Raw genomic sequence first — 15,191 nt, 5'->3', positions numbered from 1 at the left:
AGTAAATTTAATGGTATATTTTCCATGCAGTTATTTTGACTTTTGTTTTTGATGAAATGCTGCTAGATTATAGTCTACATGAAGCACAAAATTATCAGTGAGGCAATGTATTTTCTAATGGATTTTTAGAAGTACATACTATGTAGAAAAGTAATCATGTTGCATTCATAGATCAGAAGGGAAAAGAGAATTATTCCAGTTAGAAGGGATTCTAGGATGTCATCTTTTCCAACTCCTTGATCAAAATTGACTCAGCAAACCCTGTTCAGATCAGACTGATCACAGATTTGTTGAGGATTATCTTAAAAAAATTCCAAGAACAGACTACATGATCTTTCTCACCAGCCTACTGCAGTTCCTGATTGTCCTCATGGTATAGATTTTTTTTTCCCTGATATCTGGTATCATTTTTCTTTTTTTTTTTTTTTTACCACTATTTAGTTTATTATTAGTGTCTGTATTACCAAGAAAAATAATAAAACCAGGTTCAAATTTGCTATAGATAGATCATCTTCTTTCATTTCTACCACATCATTCTTGATCTCACTTCTCACTCCTTATCTCCATAGCCCTTCCGTTGCTTGTATACAATCTGTTCATCCTTGGCTATTACAAAAAATCTACTTTATGTTAACTGAATAGAGATGAAAATCAAGTAATATTTTCCCTAGCAAAGTAGTGCTCTAATGTCCTTCTTCATTAAGATAAATCTAAGGTGAGCGACACTCTGCACAAGAAGGAAATATCCTGTGAGAGCAGGGTTCTCTATAAGTATCAGTTGGATCCAGCTTTATTTAGTACATTACAAGGTAGTAAGCAAAGCATTATGGTAGGATAGCAATTCAGTTGAGAAAAGCTGTAACTGTTCTCACTGGTATAACTGAGGATGCTACTTTGGAGAAATAAGTAAAGAAGAATTTGAGATAATAGATAACATCATAATAATTATAGTTTTAACTCTCACTTCTAGGATCATTCAAATGTCAATGAAACATTCTATGATACTAAGCTCAGATACTCTATTTCTATAGCCATGTCTTCTGGCTACAGTATAAACAGTTATTTCTTTCTTTTGATATATTATCATTCTTGAAAACAAGGAAAAATGTATGGCAGATACATCACCCAAATAAAAGCATCATACATACTATTTTATGAAAGAAATTTGCAAAATTTGGCATTATCTTCATCAGAACGATTGTTTCCCCATATATACATGGCAATTTCATTTTCTCAAGATGATGCATCATCTTCTAAAGTAGCAAATTTAAAGTATTTATATTTTTATCTCTCTGATTTATATTCTAAATTTCTTTAAAGTCTTCCTCAAATAGATTATTACAAGGCAAAGTTTTAACTTGACATTTTAGACACGAAGGCTGACATTTAAAGGAACAAACACTGATTAATCATCAAATGTATCTAGCTGACAGTTATTACTAGGAAGAAGAGAGCTGAAAAATGGGAAAGGATATTATTTAATTGTTTAATTTTAATAGGTCACAAGCTATTGACTAATAGTTTGACTGCTTTTAAATTACATTTTGGGCATTAGAAAATATCAAAATACTTTTGCATAGAAATAAAAAACATTTATTCAAGAAAGGAAATACTACGACTGACAGAAATACTGAAATGGATTTATTTTTTTTCAGTTCTTAAACTGTCCTTTCTAAACTGACATGATCATTCTCAAACTGAAATGGTACTTACTTTCAGTATTCTAGCAAAAAAGAAACAGATGAAAATAAAGGGTCTTGGACTGTTGGTCCAGAAGTACTCCCGGTCTTTGCTAGTTTCTTCGGTCAAAAATATGCTTCAATTGAAGCATTTGTGTTATAATCATGGAATCACAACACATGCCGAGTTGGAAGGGATGCACAAGGACAATCAACTTGTACTCCTGGCTACACACAGTACTACCTACGAATCAAACAATATCTCTGAGAGCATAGTCCAAATGTTCCTCGAACTCTGACAGGCTTGGTGACAACAACACTGCCATGAGGAATTTGTCCCAGTACCAAACCACCATCTCAGTGAAGAATTTTTTCCTATTATCCAATCTGATAATAATGTACTTAAAAAATTTTCAACCAAATGATCTGACTGAAAGTAGGTTTGAGCACTTCAGAAAGGAGTTATGTTTGAGAAAGGAGTTATGCTTGAACTTCATTAAAATGATTTTACTTGGAAGGCAGCAGTACTGCCTTTGGACATAGTCCTGGGCAACCTGCTCTAGGTGCCTCTGTGTGGAGCTGGGGACTTGGACTAGATGACCTCCAGAGATCTCTTCCAACCTCAGCTATTCTACAATTTTCATCACTACAGTGCTCATCACTACAGATGTTACTTTTGAAATATCAGCAAAAGTGATGCTGCCAAATAAAGAAATAACATTTGCTGGCTGGAAAGTTTGTTCTCTGAGGAGAGAAGTCTGGTCTTCAGATCTCTACCACTTTCTCAATAAATTAGTTTAAAATTTCCTTCTTGGTCTCTTCTGAATTGATTTCAAACAAGGAGAGAATACCTTATAAACTGACAGTTTATGTTCATTGCTGTGTACTTTACAGCTTCCCCCACAAAGCTTAAGAACATGGATAGCAATCTGAGAATCTAGATTTGTTATTTGCTGTTTACAACTTATTTCTTGAAAATATATATATTTTAATGAATTGACAGAGTTCCACCCATATCATTAACAAAAGATTCATCAGACTTGAGAAGCAGAATAAATAGAAAGCTTGAGAATGTCCTGATTATATCCGTTGAAAATAAATGCTATCAGTGCAAATGTGGATTTATTATCAACACACTTATTATATGGTGAAATCATTGTCTAATACGCTGTTTTCCGGCACATCCACAGCTGAATCAGGTAGCAAAACTGCAACTCTGTCCTCCTGAAAATTGCTGGTACAATTTGAATTTTGTACATAAGCTAGAGCCCAACAAGGAAATATAAAAACAATTGATTCTTGAAATTTGAGTCCTGTCTTAAAGAAAAAAAAAGAAAAAAACAACAACCTTACTCATACATTAGGGCTTGATTTAGCACATGATAAATGCACTATTGTGTATTACTACTTTCCACTTGAAGGGATTTAAGGTTTGTCTTCTGACAGATATGGCATAATCGCTTTTATAGACCGCATCATTTTTATTTTAAGAATTAGATGTGTTCCACACATGTAAGCAGGTAAGAGGGAGAGAAGAAGGAATATAGAAAGAGTATGAATGTTTAATACTGTATCTTTAATTGATGACTTGCACTTCCTGAAACTGTAGTTGGCGTGGGGATGAGCAAGCACAGATAGTTTTATAAACAAGTACATAGTATTCCCTATGTAGATATATCAGTAGATTTAAACAAAGTGCACCTACACATGTATTGAATGCTACCACAGAAAACAAAACAAAACATACATTTATCTGCTTGTTAAGATGAAAGAAAAATAACCAGGTGTGCTCAAGGCACTGGAAAAGTAAAACGTATATAGTTATAAAGCTTGAAAATAGTGAAAAATGTGGGCAACCTTAACAACACATTTTCAGTATAGATTCTAGCCTGCTTAGTTAAAAGACCCATGGCTTTTGAGAGCATAAGAAAGAGAAATATTTTTAGTTTAATTATTTGGAATAAGTATAAGAGGGGATAAGTCAGAAGAGGTCATTTACATTTTCTATCTTCTCATCTGTCTGATGAAAAATCATACAGGAATGATGGCATATTCTTTCCACAATAATCAATTAAATTTACATAGCACACAGTTGCATAAATCTTCCTGCTATACAAGCTTCAGATTATACTTAAGAAAATCTAGGAAACAGAAATAGGATGTGGTCAGATGACACTATAATTATAAGCATGATCATTAAGAAATCGTCAGTGACAGGGATTTCCCTTCTCCTCTAAGATTTATTATGTAGAACAAATAAAATGCAGTAATTATGGTTAAAAACTGAAGGGAGCAGGGTAGAAGTATGTAGGACTTTATATATGTGTTATGGTTCCAGAAAAAGTCTGGATAAGAATTTGATATGAACATAAAATAGCTTTTAAAACACTGATACTGGAAGCAATTAAAAAAAAAAAAAAAAAAAGAACAAAAACCAAAATCACATAATATCTGCAGATATTAGATGGCACTATGTAGGCCACACCCATTCCAAAATGCAGAGCACAAGAAATTTAAAATGATGAATTCCATAACATAACTGTTATTATTACTGCTTTACAGTTACATTAGTAGCCATTAGAATCTTCAGTCCTGCCAGAGCCCTGATGTACTCACAGAGACAATAGTCTCAAGCAGCTTCAATTGTAAATTAAGATTAGAGATAGCAGGTAGGTGAGATAAACAAGCTAATAGAGTGGAAAAAAATATATATATGTAATTTAACAGGTTATTTTAACATAAACTGTCTGTGAGCTACTGAGGTATAATAATTAGCCATCTGCCTTGCCATTTTCAGCCTGTAGTTTTTTGAATGCATTTAAGGGGAAGAAAAGTATAATAATGGCTGGCTGTGCACATGTCTGCAAGTTTAATCTGGACGGAAGAGACAAAAGAAGGAAAGATATTAGTAGGAGAAAATACTCTGCTCCACATTTTCAGAGTGAGAGGTGATCTTTGTAAAGGAAATATTAGACTAAAATCCCAGTGAGCTTTAAAGACTACAAATGAGGTAAGAAGCTTATTTTCTGATACAAAGCCAAGTCAAACTGACAGTACACAGATTATTATAACCTAATTGAAATATATCCAATAGAAGAGCACACAGGAAAAGTAGCTCTAAATATACATATTCAATGATATACTCTAAATTTGTTATCAAGACTCAGGAAAGAGACTTGGGAGACAAGTCCCACTGTTTTGTGGAAACAGCAGTTCAAAACTTGGGAAGCCAGAGAGGTAAAAAGAATGCAAAAGTAGGCAGAGATTGAAACAGAAGCACTACTGTGCAGCTGAGCAGTTAGGTTCCCCCCAGCATGACTTCTGCATGCTATTCTTGTACTGCCATTCCACAAACAACGGATTACGATTAGACAGGTACAGAGATACACGGATCAGAGGTTTATCATGGTTTTCACAGTAGGAGAAATTTCTAAACTGGAATTTTTCATCTTATTAAAGAAATGAACTAGTGATGTAAAACTGCATTTGATGAAAAGAATTTGCAGAATTATACTTTTTTTTTTTTTTTTTTAACTTAAAATGAGCCAAAGAAATGAACAGGCTCCAGATTAAGCATAAGAATTACCTTTTTTTTCATGCAAGAAAGAAATTACCTAAGGATTTTAGGAGTGTAGGATGTTGTGGAAGCAGAAAGGAAATACAGATTCAAAAGGACTGAACAAACTCCTGATATCTATTTAATCATCTGAATTTATTTTTCCAGGGATTTTCCAGACCAGTGGCAGCTGAAAGTATTTCCTATATACTGTATGTAAGAATGTATATTTTCTATATATTGTGTATAGGAAATATTCACTCTTAGTCCAGCGTTCTCTCCTTTCACTGTTACCTGCATTAATAAATTACCTTACCATAAGCAAAACTGAGTAAACTTCAGCCACACTTAAAATTACATGCAAAAATATTCCTGTTACAAATGTCCCCAAACTCACACTGAAACTAGCAAGTCATTTCTATTCCTTCAATATTTTATCAATTTTGAAAATACAATTTAATAAAAAGTTTCTCTTTTGTCCAGAAGTCTTCACTAGGCTCTATAACTTTTGGCAAGAATGAAATTTAAAACTGTTTAATTTTCACTCCTTTGAAAAGTAATTCAGAAGAACACTCAATCATCACAGAACAGTAAGTACCCCAATATTTAGGCAACACATCTTTGTATGTGTATGAGTATGGAGGACTGGAACCTGCACAGTCTCGAATGATAAGGAGCTTCCCAAGGAAAGACAGGGAAAGACACAGAGAGACAGCTAATTTGTTGAGTTTGCAGATGGCTTCAGCCTCAATCTTCAAATGCAGAAAATAGCATTAACCAATCCATCAGCTTTAAGTGAAAGACATCAGATTAGCCTCTTTTGTTGGAACTGTTTTGCTTTGTATAGGTAACTACTAGTTTTAGCAGGGGTGCAAAATTTCATTTCCCACTGCCTTCAGTACATGCTTTAAGTGACCTTCCTCTCTATTAAAAGCTATAGTTAATTATATAGCGTAGAGGTACACTAACAATACATTGGTACTACACATAAGAAAAAATAAGTTAAAAAAAAAAATCAGATTGCTTAATTTGCACCATTTTCATAAATAAGCTATGGCCCTGATCCTGCAGAATGATTCTGAGGGAGATCTATACTCTTACAGATGTCTACTCTTATGAGGCCAAAGCTACACAAATGTTCAAAAAACAGTCAATTGTTCTGTGTAAAGGATACAGCCATGGAAACAGATTGGGGTAGTAGGGCATAGAAAGAGAGGTAAGTTTTTATGTTTTTATTACTTTTTGCTTTTGAAATTCATTTTTCTTAATATCAGAGAATTTTTAGTGAGTATGCAATCACATACTTAAAAAAAAAAAAAAAACAGCAAAACTAAAAAGACAAAAACAGATACAAAATCAGGAACACCTCTATGGTACTCTTTAAAAACAACAACAAAATGTGATTGAAAGGACAAATAACCATTTTGCCCCTTTCAATAGTTTTCTTTTATTCTCTCTGGTTTTCTTGCAAGCAGCCAACTTCTAAAGGCAAACCAAAGTGAATTAACAATTTAACATGCCATTCTATTGTATCTGAATAGTACAATAGTAAAGATAGCCTTTTCAAAATTGGATTCAGGATTAAAGGTTAAAGTGGTCAATAGCAAGGAAAAAGTTATAAAATTATGAAGTGATTTACTGCATCAGTAGACACACTGCAGGAATACTGCTCCATTGAAAATTGGGAATTATAACTTCAAATCCCTCTTGTGAAAGGAAGGATGGTACATTATATACAGTACTTACCAAAAACTTGAAGGAATGTCTGTCTTTTATCATTTCCTGCCTTGTTTTTAGCACTGCAGATATAAGGACCTGCATCAATATTTTTAATATCTCTTATTGTTAACTCTGCATTGCTCCCTCTCAATACGTATTTTTCATTTTCTTCAATAAGTTTACCATTCCTAAAAAAAAAAAGTAAAAAAAAAATCAGCAGGATCCAAAGTGAAATACTGAACAATGAAAGCACCAATCAATTTTAAATAATCCTGTAAGAAAGTGCTATTATGCTGTTAACAAAAATGCATTAACTCACGTGACATAAACTGGCAGTTGTGCAGAATGGAGTTAATTTGAGCATGATGACAACTGTTCTGCTGGATTAGTGTTTTTTTTTTCCATAAGAATGTGCACATTCTAGACATAAGCAATGCATTCTGGACTCCATTTTGATGTTCAAGACCCCAGGTTCACAATTTTATTGTCAGGTTCTAAAATATATGTATTAAAAATACTATAATAGCTTTATTCTTAAATTTTCATGACTTAATGGTAGAAAAAATACTTGTGAATAGAACTCTAATACATGACTTGCACTCAAGAAATCAGACAATACATAGTTGCATAAAAGAAACATTCAAAAGCACATTTTTAAGTTTACCATTGCAGTTCACATTAGTATCGATTTATAAAAATAATTTTATATTACTTACACATAGAGCCTCCTGGCACATAAAGAACTCTTCTGAGTTATTTCCTCTCAGTTGTTGTTAGCTAGCCACAATTTAGTAAGCAGACATATCTCCAGACATAATAATTACCTCTGACCAGATGGTATAGAAATAATAAAACCTGTGAACAATTTTGAGGGCTGATCAAGGCTTGACCACTCCATCTCAGTACCTTGGCATACACACGCTTATTGTAATGGTTTCTTCTAAATGGGAGCAATTCTAACTGAATTTTTATTTCTTTTCATTCTGATTTCTTTGATTTAGGATTCTTTTGTCCTTACTTATGTTGAATCATCAACAGCCTGTTCTCATATGCACCTACATGAAGACTGCCTGATTTGCATAAGCATTAATAAACTTGATGGCCAAGCTGTTTGTGAAAGGAAACCAATGCATATCCTTGTTTTCATGGCCATTTTATTTCAAGATTTGAGCAGAAACCATGTTCACATTCTTTCTGCTCACAGAATGCTGATATATTGCTATATTTCATATTTTCTATAATAATACTTTCCCCAAAAGTGAAAACACCATTTATTGTTTGTTTGTTTTTTCTCCTCCTTGGGAATATTAATGGTGTACCCTGGCATCTGTTTATCTTGCATTTCACTAACATTTTTGTTATTTTTCCACCTAAGTGTTTTCATTAAAATTACAATAATTTCTGTAGGAGACAAGAGACCATACTCAGTGTCAAAAGTAGTGTCCAAGTGCCTTTCATCTCATCCACTACCTACATCTATGACCACAGATGAGAAGAAATTAGATCATGAAGATTATCATGGACCTTCTAGGGAAAAGGAAAGGTTCAGATTAACACTGATACGGGTGAACAAGAAAACACAACATGTTAAAAGAAGACTGTTTCTTTTATTATTTCTCTTGTTAGATAGTTCTATGCCCTGTCAGTAAAGATACAGGGAACGGATCCCACACAACTTTATTACTGTAAATGATCTCCACAAATGTAAACAATAATTGTGTTTTCCCTAGGACTATTCCCATGAGTAAACATTACCAGTCCAGGACCTGTACGTTTAAATTATATATCAGCCCCCGCTAATTTATTTCTATTAGCGTATTGTTTCTCTGAAGGCCATGGTTTAATGTAATATCACTTAAGCAGTGAAAGAATTACATTCCCTTAGTCCATGAAATATTAACAAAGTACATATGCATATTAAATACAGTGAACTAAAACTAAATGTTGACAATCTTGTTCTTCTCTGTTAGGTATCTCAGACTAACTAGAAAATGATCTATGACATTTTTGAGTAATGTTGACACAACAGTTCAGATGCCTCCATTCTAGAATGATAAAATCTTAAAAAAAGTCAGCAGCTAGAAATAAAAAGGGTCAACATAACTAGTTAAAGCTCTGTCATACTAGATACGGTCTAAAGAGATGTTTAAGCTTGAAACTACAGTTTTGATCAGCAACTTGATTAATTCAATAGAGAAGAATATAAGCCACTTCAATATCACTAGCATTTGATTTTCAAGACTATTTCAATGTCCGGGCAGAATTTAACACTCTATTAAATCAGTTCATTGGAAAGTGAAAAAGAATCAAGAGAAAAGAAAATCAGATTTCAACTGATTAAAATACTAAAGGATTGTAAGGAAAGTAGGGCTTTACAATGAGAGAGCCAAATTATGCAAGCCTTGTTAAAGAAACTTCACTAGAGCCAATGAGAGATTTTTAGGAGTCAGGGCATATCTTAAAAAATGAAAAAGATACAAAGAATATTCCACTGTTCCTTGATATTGCTGAACCACGTCAATAGGTACAGACGTACTACTTTCTAAATAGTGTAATGAAAATCCTCCAAACAACTGGAGCAGAACTTGTCCACATCCTTTCTGTCAATCAGGTCTCCAGAATACTCATTATACTTTTGAGTGTTCTAAGAGGGATTAAGTGTATTTGCTATTCCTTGTATTTAGTGCATTTTGTGGTTAGGCCTAAATAACAACAGGAACGTCCACAAGTTTTTTCATCTTGTTCTATAACAGTTTGTACCTCGCTGTACTTTCTTCCTTAGCATAGCCATGAATTCATACAACAGACTTCCATTAAATTACTTCACTATACCTGCTCATTTTACAAATGGATAACCTGAGACAAGCTAAATAAAATGTCTGAACACACACTGACAAATTGTCACTGTTATTTCTAGATCTGTCTGCGTCCATGACAGGGGGAAAGCAGGCCCGCAGGCCCATCAGTCCAGAAAAGGGTAGGGTGAGGGGGAGGATGTCAATGGCTTATGGGCCAGTTCAGCCCAGTTCTGTGACTAATGGGACCCATAGATGCACACCCCAGGAAACTGAGGTGCTCAATGACTTCTTTGCCTCAGTCTTCACCATCAAGGGTTCTTGCCACACCACCCAAGCCGCAGAAAGCAAAGGTAAGAACTTGGAGAAGGAAGATCTGCCAGCTCTAAGTGAAGATCAAGTTCAATAATTGAATTGAAGGTGCACAAATTCATGGGACACAATGAGATCCATCCACAAGTTCTGAGGGAACTGGGAGGTGAAGTTGCAAATTTGAAATCCATCATATTTGAAAGGTCATGGAAGTCTGGTGAAGGTCCCACTGATTGGAAAAGGAGAAACAAAACCCCTATTTTCAAGAAAGGGAAAAAAGATCCAGAGAACTACAGTCCAGTCAGTGTCATGTCTGTGCTGGGCAAAATCATGGAGCAGGTCCTCCTGAAGGCCCTACTAAGGCACATGGAAAATAAAGATGAGGTGATTGGCCCCGAGGAGGAGGATTTGGGGTGTCAGTTGATGAAGACTCAACATGAGCTGGCAATTGCACTCGCAGCCCAGAAGGCCAACTGTATGCTGGGTTGCATCAAGAGAAGCGTGACCAGCAGGTTGAGGGAAGTGATTCTGCCCTCTGCTCTGCTCTTGTGACACCCCACCTGGCGTACTGCATAAAGTTCTGGGGCCCCCAACACAAGAAAGGCATCAAGTTGTTGGACTGGGTCCAGAGGGGGGTCACAAAGATGACCAGAAGGCTGGAGCACCTCCCCTGCTAGGACAGGCTGAGAGATGAGGCTGTTCAGCCTAGAGAACAGATGGCTCTAGAAGTACCTTACAGTGGCCAATCCAGTACTGGAAGGGGGCCTACAGAAAAGCTGAGGAGGGATTTTTTGTAAGGACACGTAGTGACAGGACAAGGGGAAATGGTTTTAAACTGGAAGAGGGTAGATTTAGACTAGATATTAGGAAGAAATTCTTTGCTGTGAAGGTGGTGACACCCTGGAACAAGTTACCCAGTGAGACTGTGAATGCCCTCTCCTTGGAAGCATTCAAGGCCAGGCTGGATGGAGCTCTGAACAACCTGGTCTAGTGGGAGGTGTCCCTGCCTATAGCAGGGGTTGGAACTAGATGTCCTCTAAGATCTCTTCCAAACCAAATAACTCTATGATTCTGTGAAATATTGGATCAAGTTTGTTCCCTCCAGAATATAATCACTGAGCTCCTTCCATCTTTTTTTTCCCCCTGTTTCCATACCTGTCACATTTCCTGTCACAGACTTTGGGGACCTTTTCTACTTATTAATTTACAACCTCTTACCACTAGGAAAAAAAAAAACAAAGAATATTTTCTATCCACCCAGAATATACAGCCTAGTAAGACAAAATAAAATAAAATAAAATAAAATAATCAGAGAAGGGAAACACAAGCCAATAATGCTCACCTGGTTTCTGAAGAATGTGTATTTAAATATGTTCTTGTTTAAGATCTAGTATAGACTACACTACCTGAAAAACTTCTGTAAAATCTGTATGAAAGATAACGAGTGGTGTAAAACAGTTGGTTGTCCCAGTGACAGGCAAACTAAAGGAAAATTAAAAAGGTAGTAGATCAACACAGGCAAGTGTCTCTCCAAGACAGTTAGCCTGTACACATACTGTAATACTTTTAAGCATTGGAAAAAACACATCTTTAAACAGAGAGTTTCTTTCATAACAATGAAAAACATCAGCACTGGTTTGTCTTACAAAAAAGGCCACACTAAGGAATTAACTTTTTGCTCTATTTTTTGTATCTCCCATTGAAATCATATAAGAGAAAAATTTAACTCCATGTTTGTCTTATGACATGTTAGGATAAAGGTGCCAGTCAAAGGAAGCTAACATTTAAAAATTAATAAAATTACTCAAAGACTCCAAAGAAGATTAGTAACTGATGGGAATCCCTAAGTCATTTAGAAAATGTAGAAACCTTTCACTTCACCTGAAATAAAATGCATGGATACAATTATTTGCATTTTTACAGCAGTTACGTAGTAAATGTTCCCCAAAATTTCTGCTGTTCATTCCAATGACATCATCAAAAAACCCACACGAACTTAAAAAGCAGTTCCATATTTCAAAATACATTACGTGTTTAAAAAAATATAAACAACACTTCAAACTTATTCGCAATGGTAGGGTTGTTCAAAGCCTTCTGATCTCCTTCTGAATGAGAATGTAATTGAAATGCAGAATTAGGATTAGAATCAGATTTAAAAATGTGTTATTTTTACAGAAAGATAAAGTGTTATTTTTGTTATTAGAACTGCTGATCTGTATTGGTTATTTATTTATTGCATAACTGTATATGTTTGTATGTATATATGTATGTTCAGTTTTTACCTGAAGTACTCCTGTGCAAAAGTTGTAAGTTTTTTGTATGTATTTTCTTGGAGAAATGGACTAATTGCTTCAACCTCGATTTTGTTCAAATACGAAGAAATCAAATAAATATGTTATTTTACATTTTTAATTTATCTCACTTCCATAGTAACCTGAGTACAACTGCATTTCTGTTTGTTTTCACTTACTATACTGATTCATATTTTATACATATATAATAATAATAATTCACTTGTTAATGCTGAATCTAGTTTTAGAAGTTAAGAGGATAACTAAACAGCAAATGGTTTTAAAATTCAGTAAATAATTAAGATTGCATAGCTTACTTCATGGAGTGTTACATTAAATCATGCTATGATGCGCAGAGCTCAACTGAACTTACCTAAACCAACTTATTTCTGGTGGAGGCGATCCAGTAGCTCTGCAAAACAAAGTTATGGCTTCTCCTCGATCTGCAGTAGCATTAAAAGATTTCTGTAGCATGGTAATTGCAGGGGGAACTGGAAAATAAAACATTATTTCCCATTAATGGAAGATATAAGATTCTCTGTTTCTGAAGAAATTTAAAGCACAGAATCCTTTGCTAAATTTGGAATTTATACTTACACAATATGAATCAGTTATCAATATTTTTTTATTTTTCTTAGACAGTGATAGACTTCTAATAGTGCCAGGCATTTCTTTGCACTAGGATAAATTCAAAATAAGTCTTGTTTGGTAGCTGCCAATTTTCTTATAAAGCATTTTAAAGCTAATGAAGTCACAGCTAGCAGTTATGTATGTACTCTACCATACACAAGAGTTACTGCTGGTATTTTAATTATTTTCAATGAAAATATAGTCTCTTTCAGTCAACTACATAGTGGACATAGAACTATACAATGATATCAGACATTGCTTAAAAAATAGGTGTCAATATATAGCATTATCTCCTAAATATACTTTATTCTTTTTACTGAATTTCCTGGGTATGACTATAAGCAGCTTAAAGAATATAAACTGTGACAGACACAATGGACACAATCTACTTTAGGAATTATTTTTATCTATTTTAAGTAATCTATTTAGGAATTGCAACCTGTTTTGGTAATTGTGTTCTGTGGATCATATATTTTGTCTGTCCTTTATGAGATAAATTCAGTAATGAAATTAAAACTATTCACAGAGAACCTCTGCCCGACAGAAAAAATAGCAATAATATTAACAGAACAACTCACAGGATGCATTTAATATCTCTGCTCATATTAAATTTTAAGACACTTGTCTTGTTTCCATTCAACCCTCACGTAAATAAACAAAGAAAAACAATCCCAGCAAACTGGAAGTAAGATACATGGAAAATAAATGAGAGGAAGAAAAAATACACAAAATACAGCTTTCTGCTAGTAAATATACCCTGTCATTAGAATGGCCAGATTTATCCTTTTTAGCTTTAATTTTCCATAGAGAACAGAAGGCGACCCCAATGAACTTGCTTATGACTTACCATTGCAACTCCACATTTTTTCTCACAAACTGTTGAGAATCAGTTTCTGTTGTTTTTAAACAATGCAGATATTTTAGCTTTAAGTTTTTCTCTCAGAAACCTTTCCAACTTCTGAACTTTGAACACATTAAATTATTAAAACAGTGACCCAGAATCACTGATGAGTAAATGTAAAAAAAAAGAAAAAGTAAATGTTCTTATGTACTTTTGACTCTTTGTCATCATGTGCTGAAATTTACATATTTCACAGATCAATTCTTTCCTACTTGAAATTGCAGTACTCAGCTTATAAAAACCATTCTGTTGTGATGTAATAATTTGTCCATCTTGCATTTCAAAGTGTTGCACAGAAAGCATTTTGTAGATTTTAGACATTTTGTAGTGCATTCTAACATTTAGATCTGAAAATACGGTTAGTGACATGAGACAACTAATCAATCCTTCCCCCAAAGCAGCAGCTTCTTCTCTACTCACAACTAAGAACTACAGGACCATGACCCATTTCAGCAAATTACTTTAGTGTTTCAATCTTCCCAGAGACACTGTGATGACAATTAAATCAAATATCCATTTTCTTACAGCTCTTTCTGGGAAGTGAAGTCTGTTTATCTCGGTTCTGCACTTTTATGTACAACTAAAGAATGAACCTAAAAGAGGAAAAGCTAAATGGATTTGGATATAATAAGCAAGACACTAGCAAGTATCTCACATTTCTAACTTAAAGCAAAATGGTAAAGACCAGACTTTAAATACATTTAAGTACAACTCACTGATAGCGTTTTTCATCTTTTCACCAAAGAGCATTAAAATTTTTTGTTTCTTTCTGATTTTCAATATTAATATAAAACTCATTTGTGGTTGGGTTAAATACACTCACTTTTATCTCTGAAAAGCTATTTATTCCCATACAAATTAAGTGGAAAATAGCTCTTAATTGATACCACTCTACATGAGCAACAATGTTAGAATCTCTGCTGGAAATCTCTTCTCCTCACAACACTACAGAACTCCAAACTCTAGACTGAAGTGAGTGTTGGCATTCTTGTCCAGAGTAATAACAAGTTTATATAAAAAAAATAAATTTGTAGATCTAATCTATCAATAGAAGATGTGATGTGGGATCACAGTTTGAAATCTGATGTTTCAGGTTTCACTCTCACTCAGCTCAACAGCATATATCACAGAGAAGTGACAGGTGTTCAAAAGCTTTGTATATATATATACAAATAGTAGTAGAATAAAATGTCATTTAGCATTTTAAATATTATCAAGTGTAGGAACTGTTGGAATATACTCAGGAGTCAAGGGGTAATCTGCTTAAAAACAAACAGTAATTAGTTTAACGATATTCACTGCATGGGG

General features: G+C 34.2%; 1 protein-coding gene across 1 annotated transcript in view; it reads right to left on the bottom strand.

Moving 5' to 3' along the window:
• Window positions 1-15,191, bottom strand: part of NCAM2 (neural cell adhesion molecule 2) — a 260,302-nt gene that overhangs the window by 111,338 nt on the left and 133,773 nt on the right. The window contains exons 6-7 of the mRNA XM_085241440.1: window positions 12,726-12,843; window positions 6,982-7,142 (exon numbers count right to left, since the gene is read on the bottom strand). Of these exons, the coding sequence (XP_085097566.1) occupies window positions 6,982-7,142; window positions 12,726-12,843 (279 nt within the window). The remainder of the gene's footprint in view (window positions 1-6,981; window positions 7,143-12,725; window positions 12,844-15,191) is intronic.

Source organism: Meleagris gallopavo, chromosome 1 (assembly GCF_905368555.1).
Source record: "Meleagris gallopavo chromosome 1, MGAL_WU_HG_1.1, whole genome shotgun sequence".
Lineage (NCBI taxonomy): Eukaryota > Metazoa > Chordata > Aves > Galliformes > Phasianidae > Meleagris > Meleagris gallopavo.
This window is presented reverse-complemented; position numbering and strand designations above follow the sequence as displayed.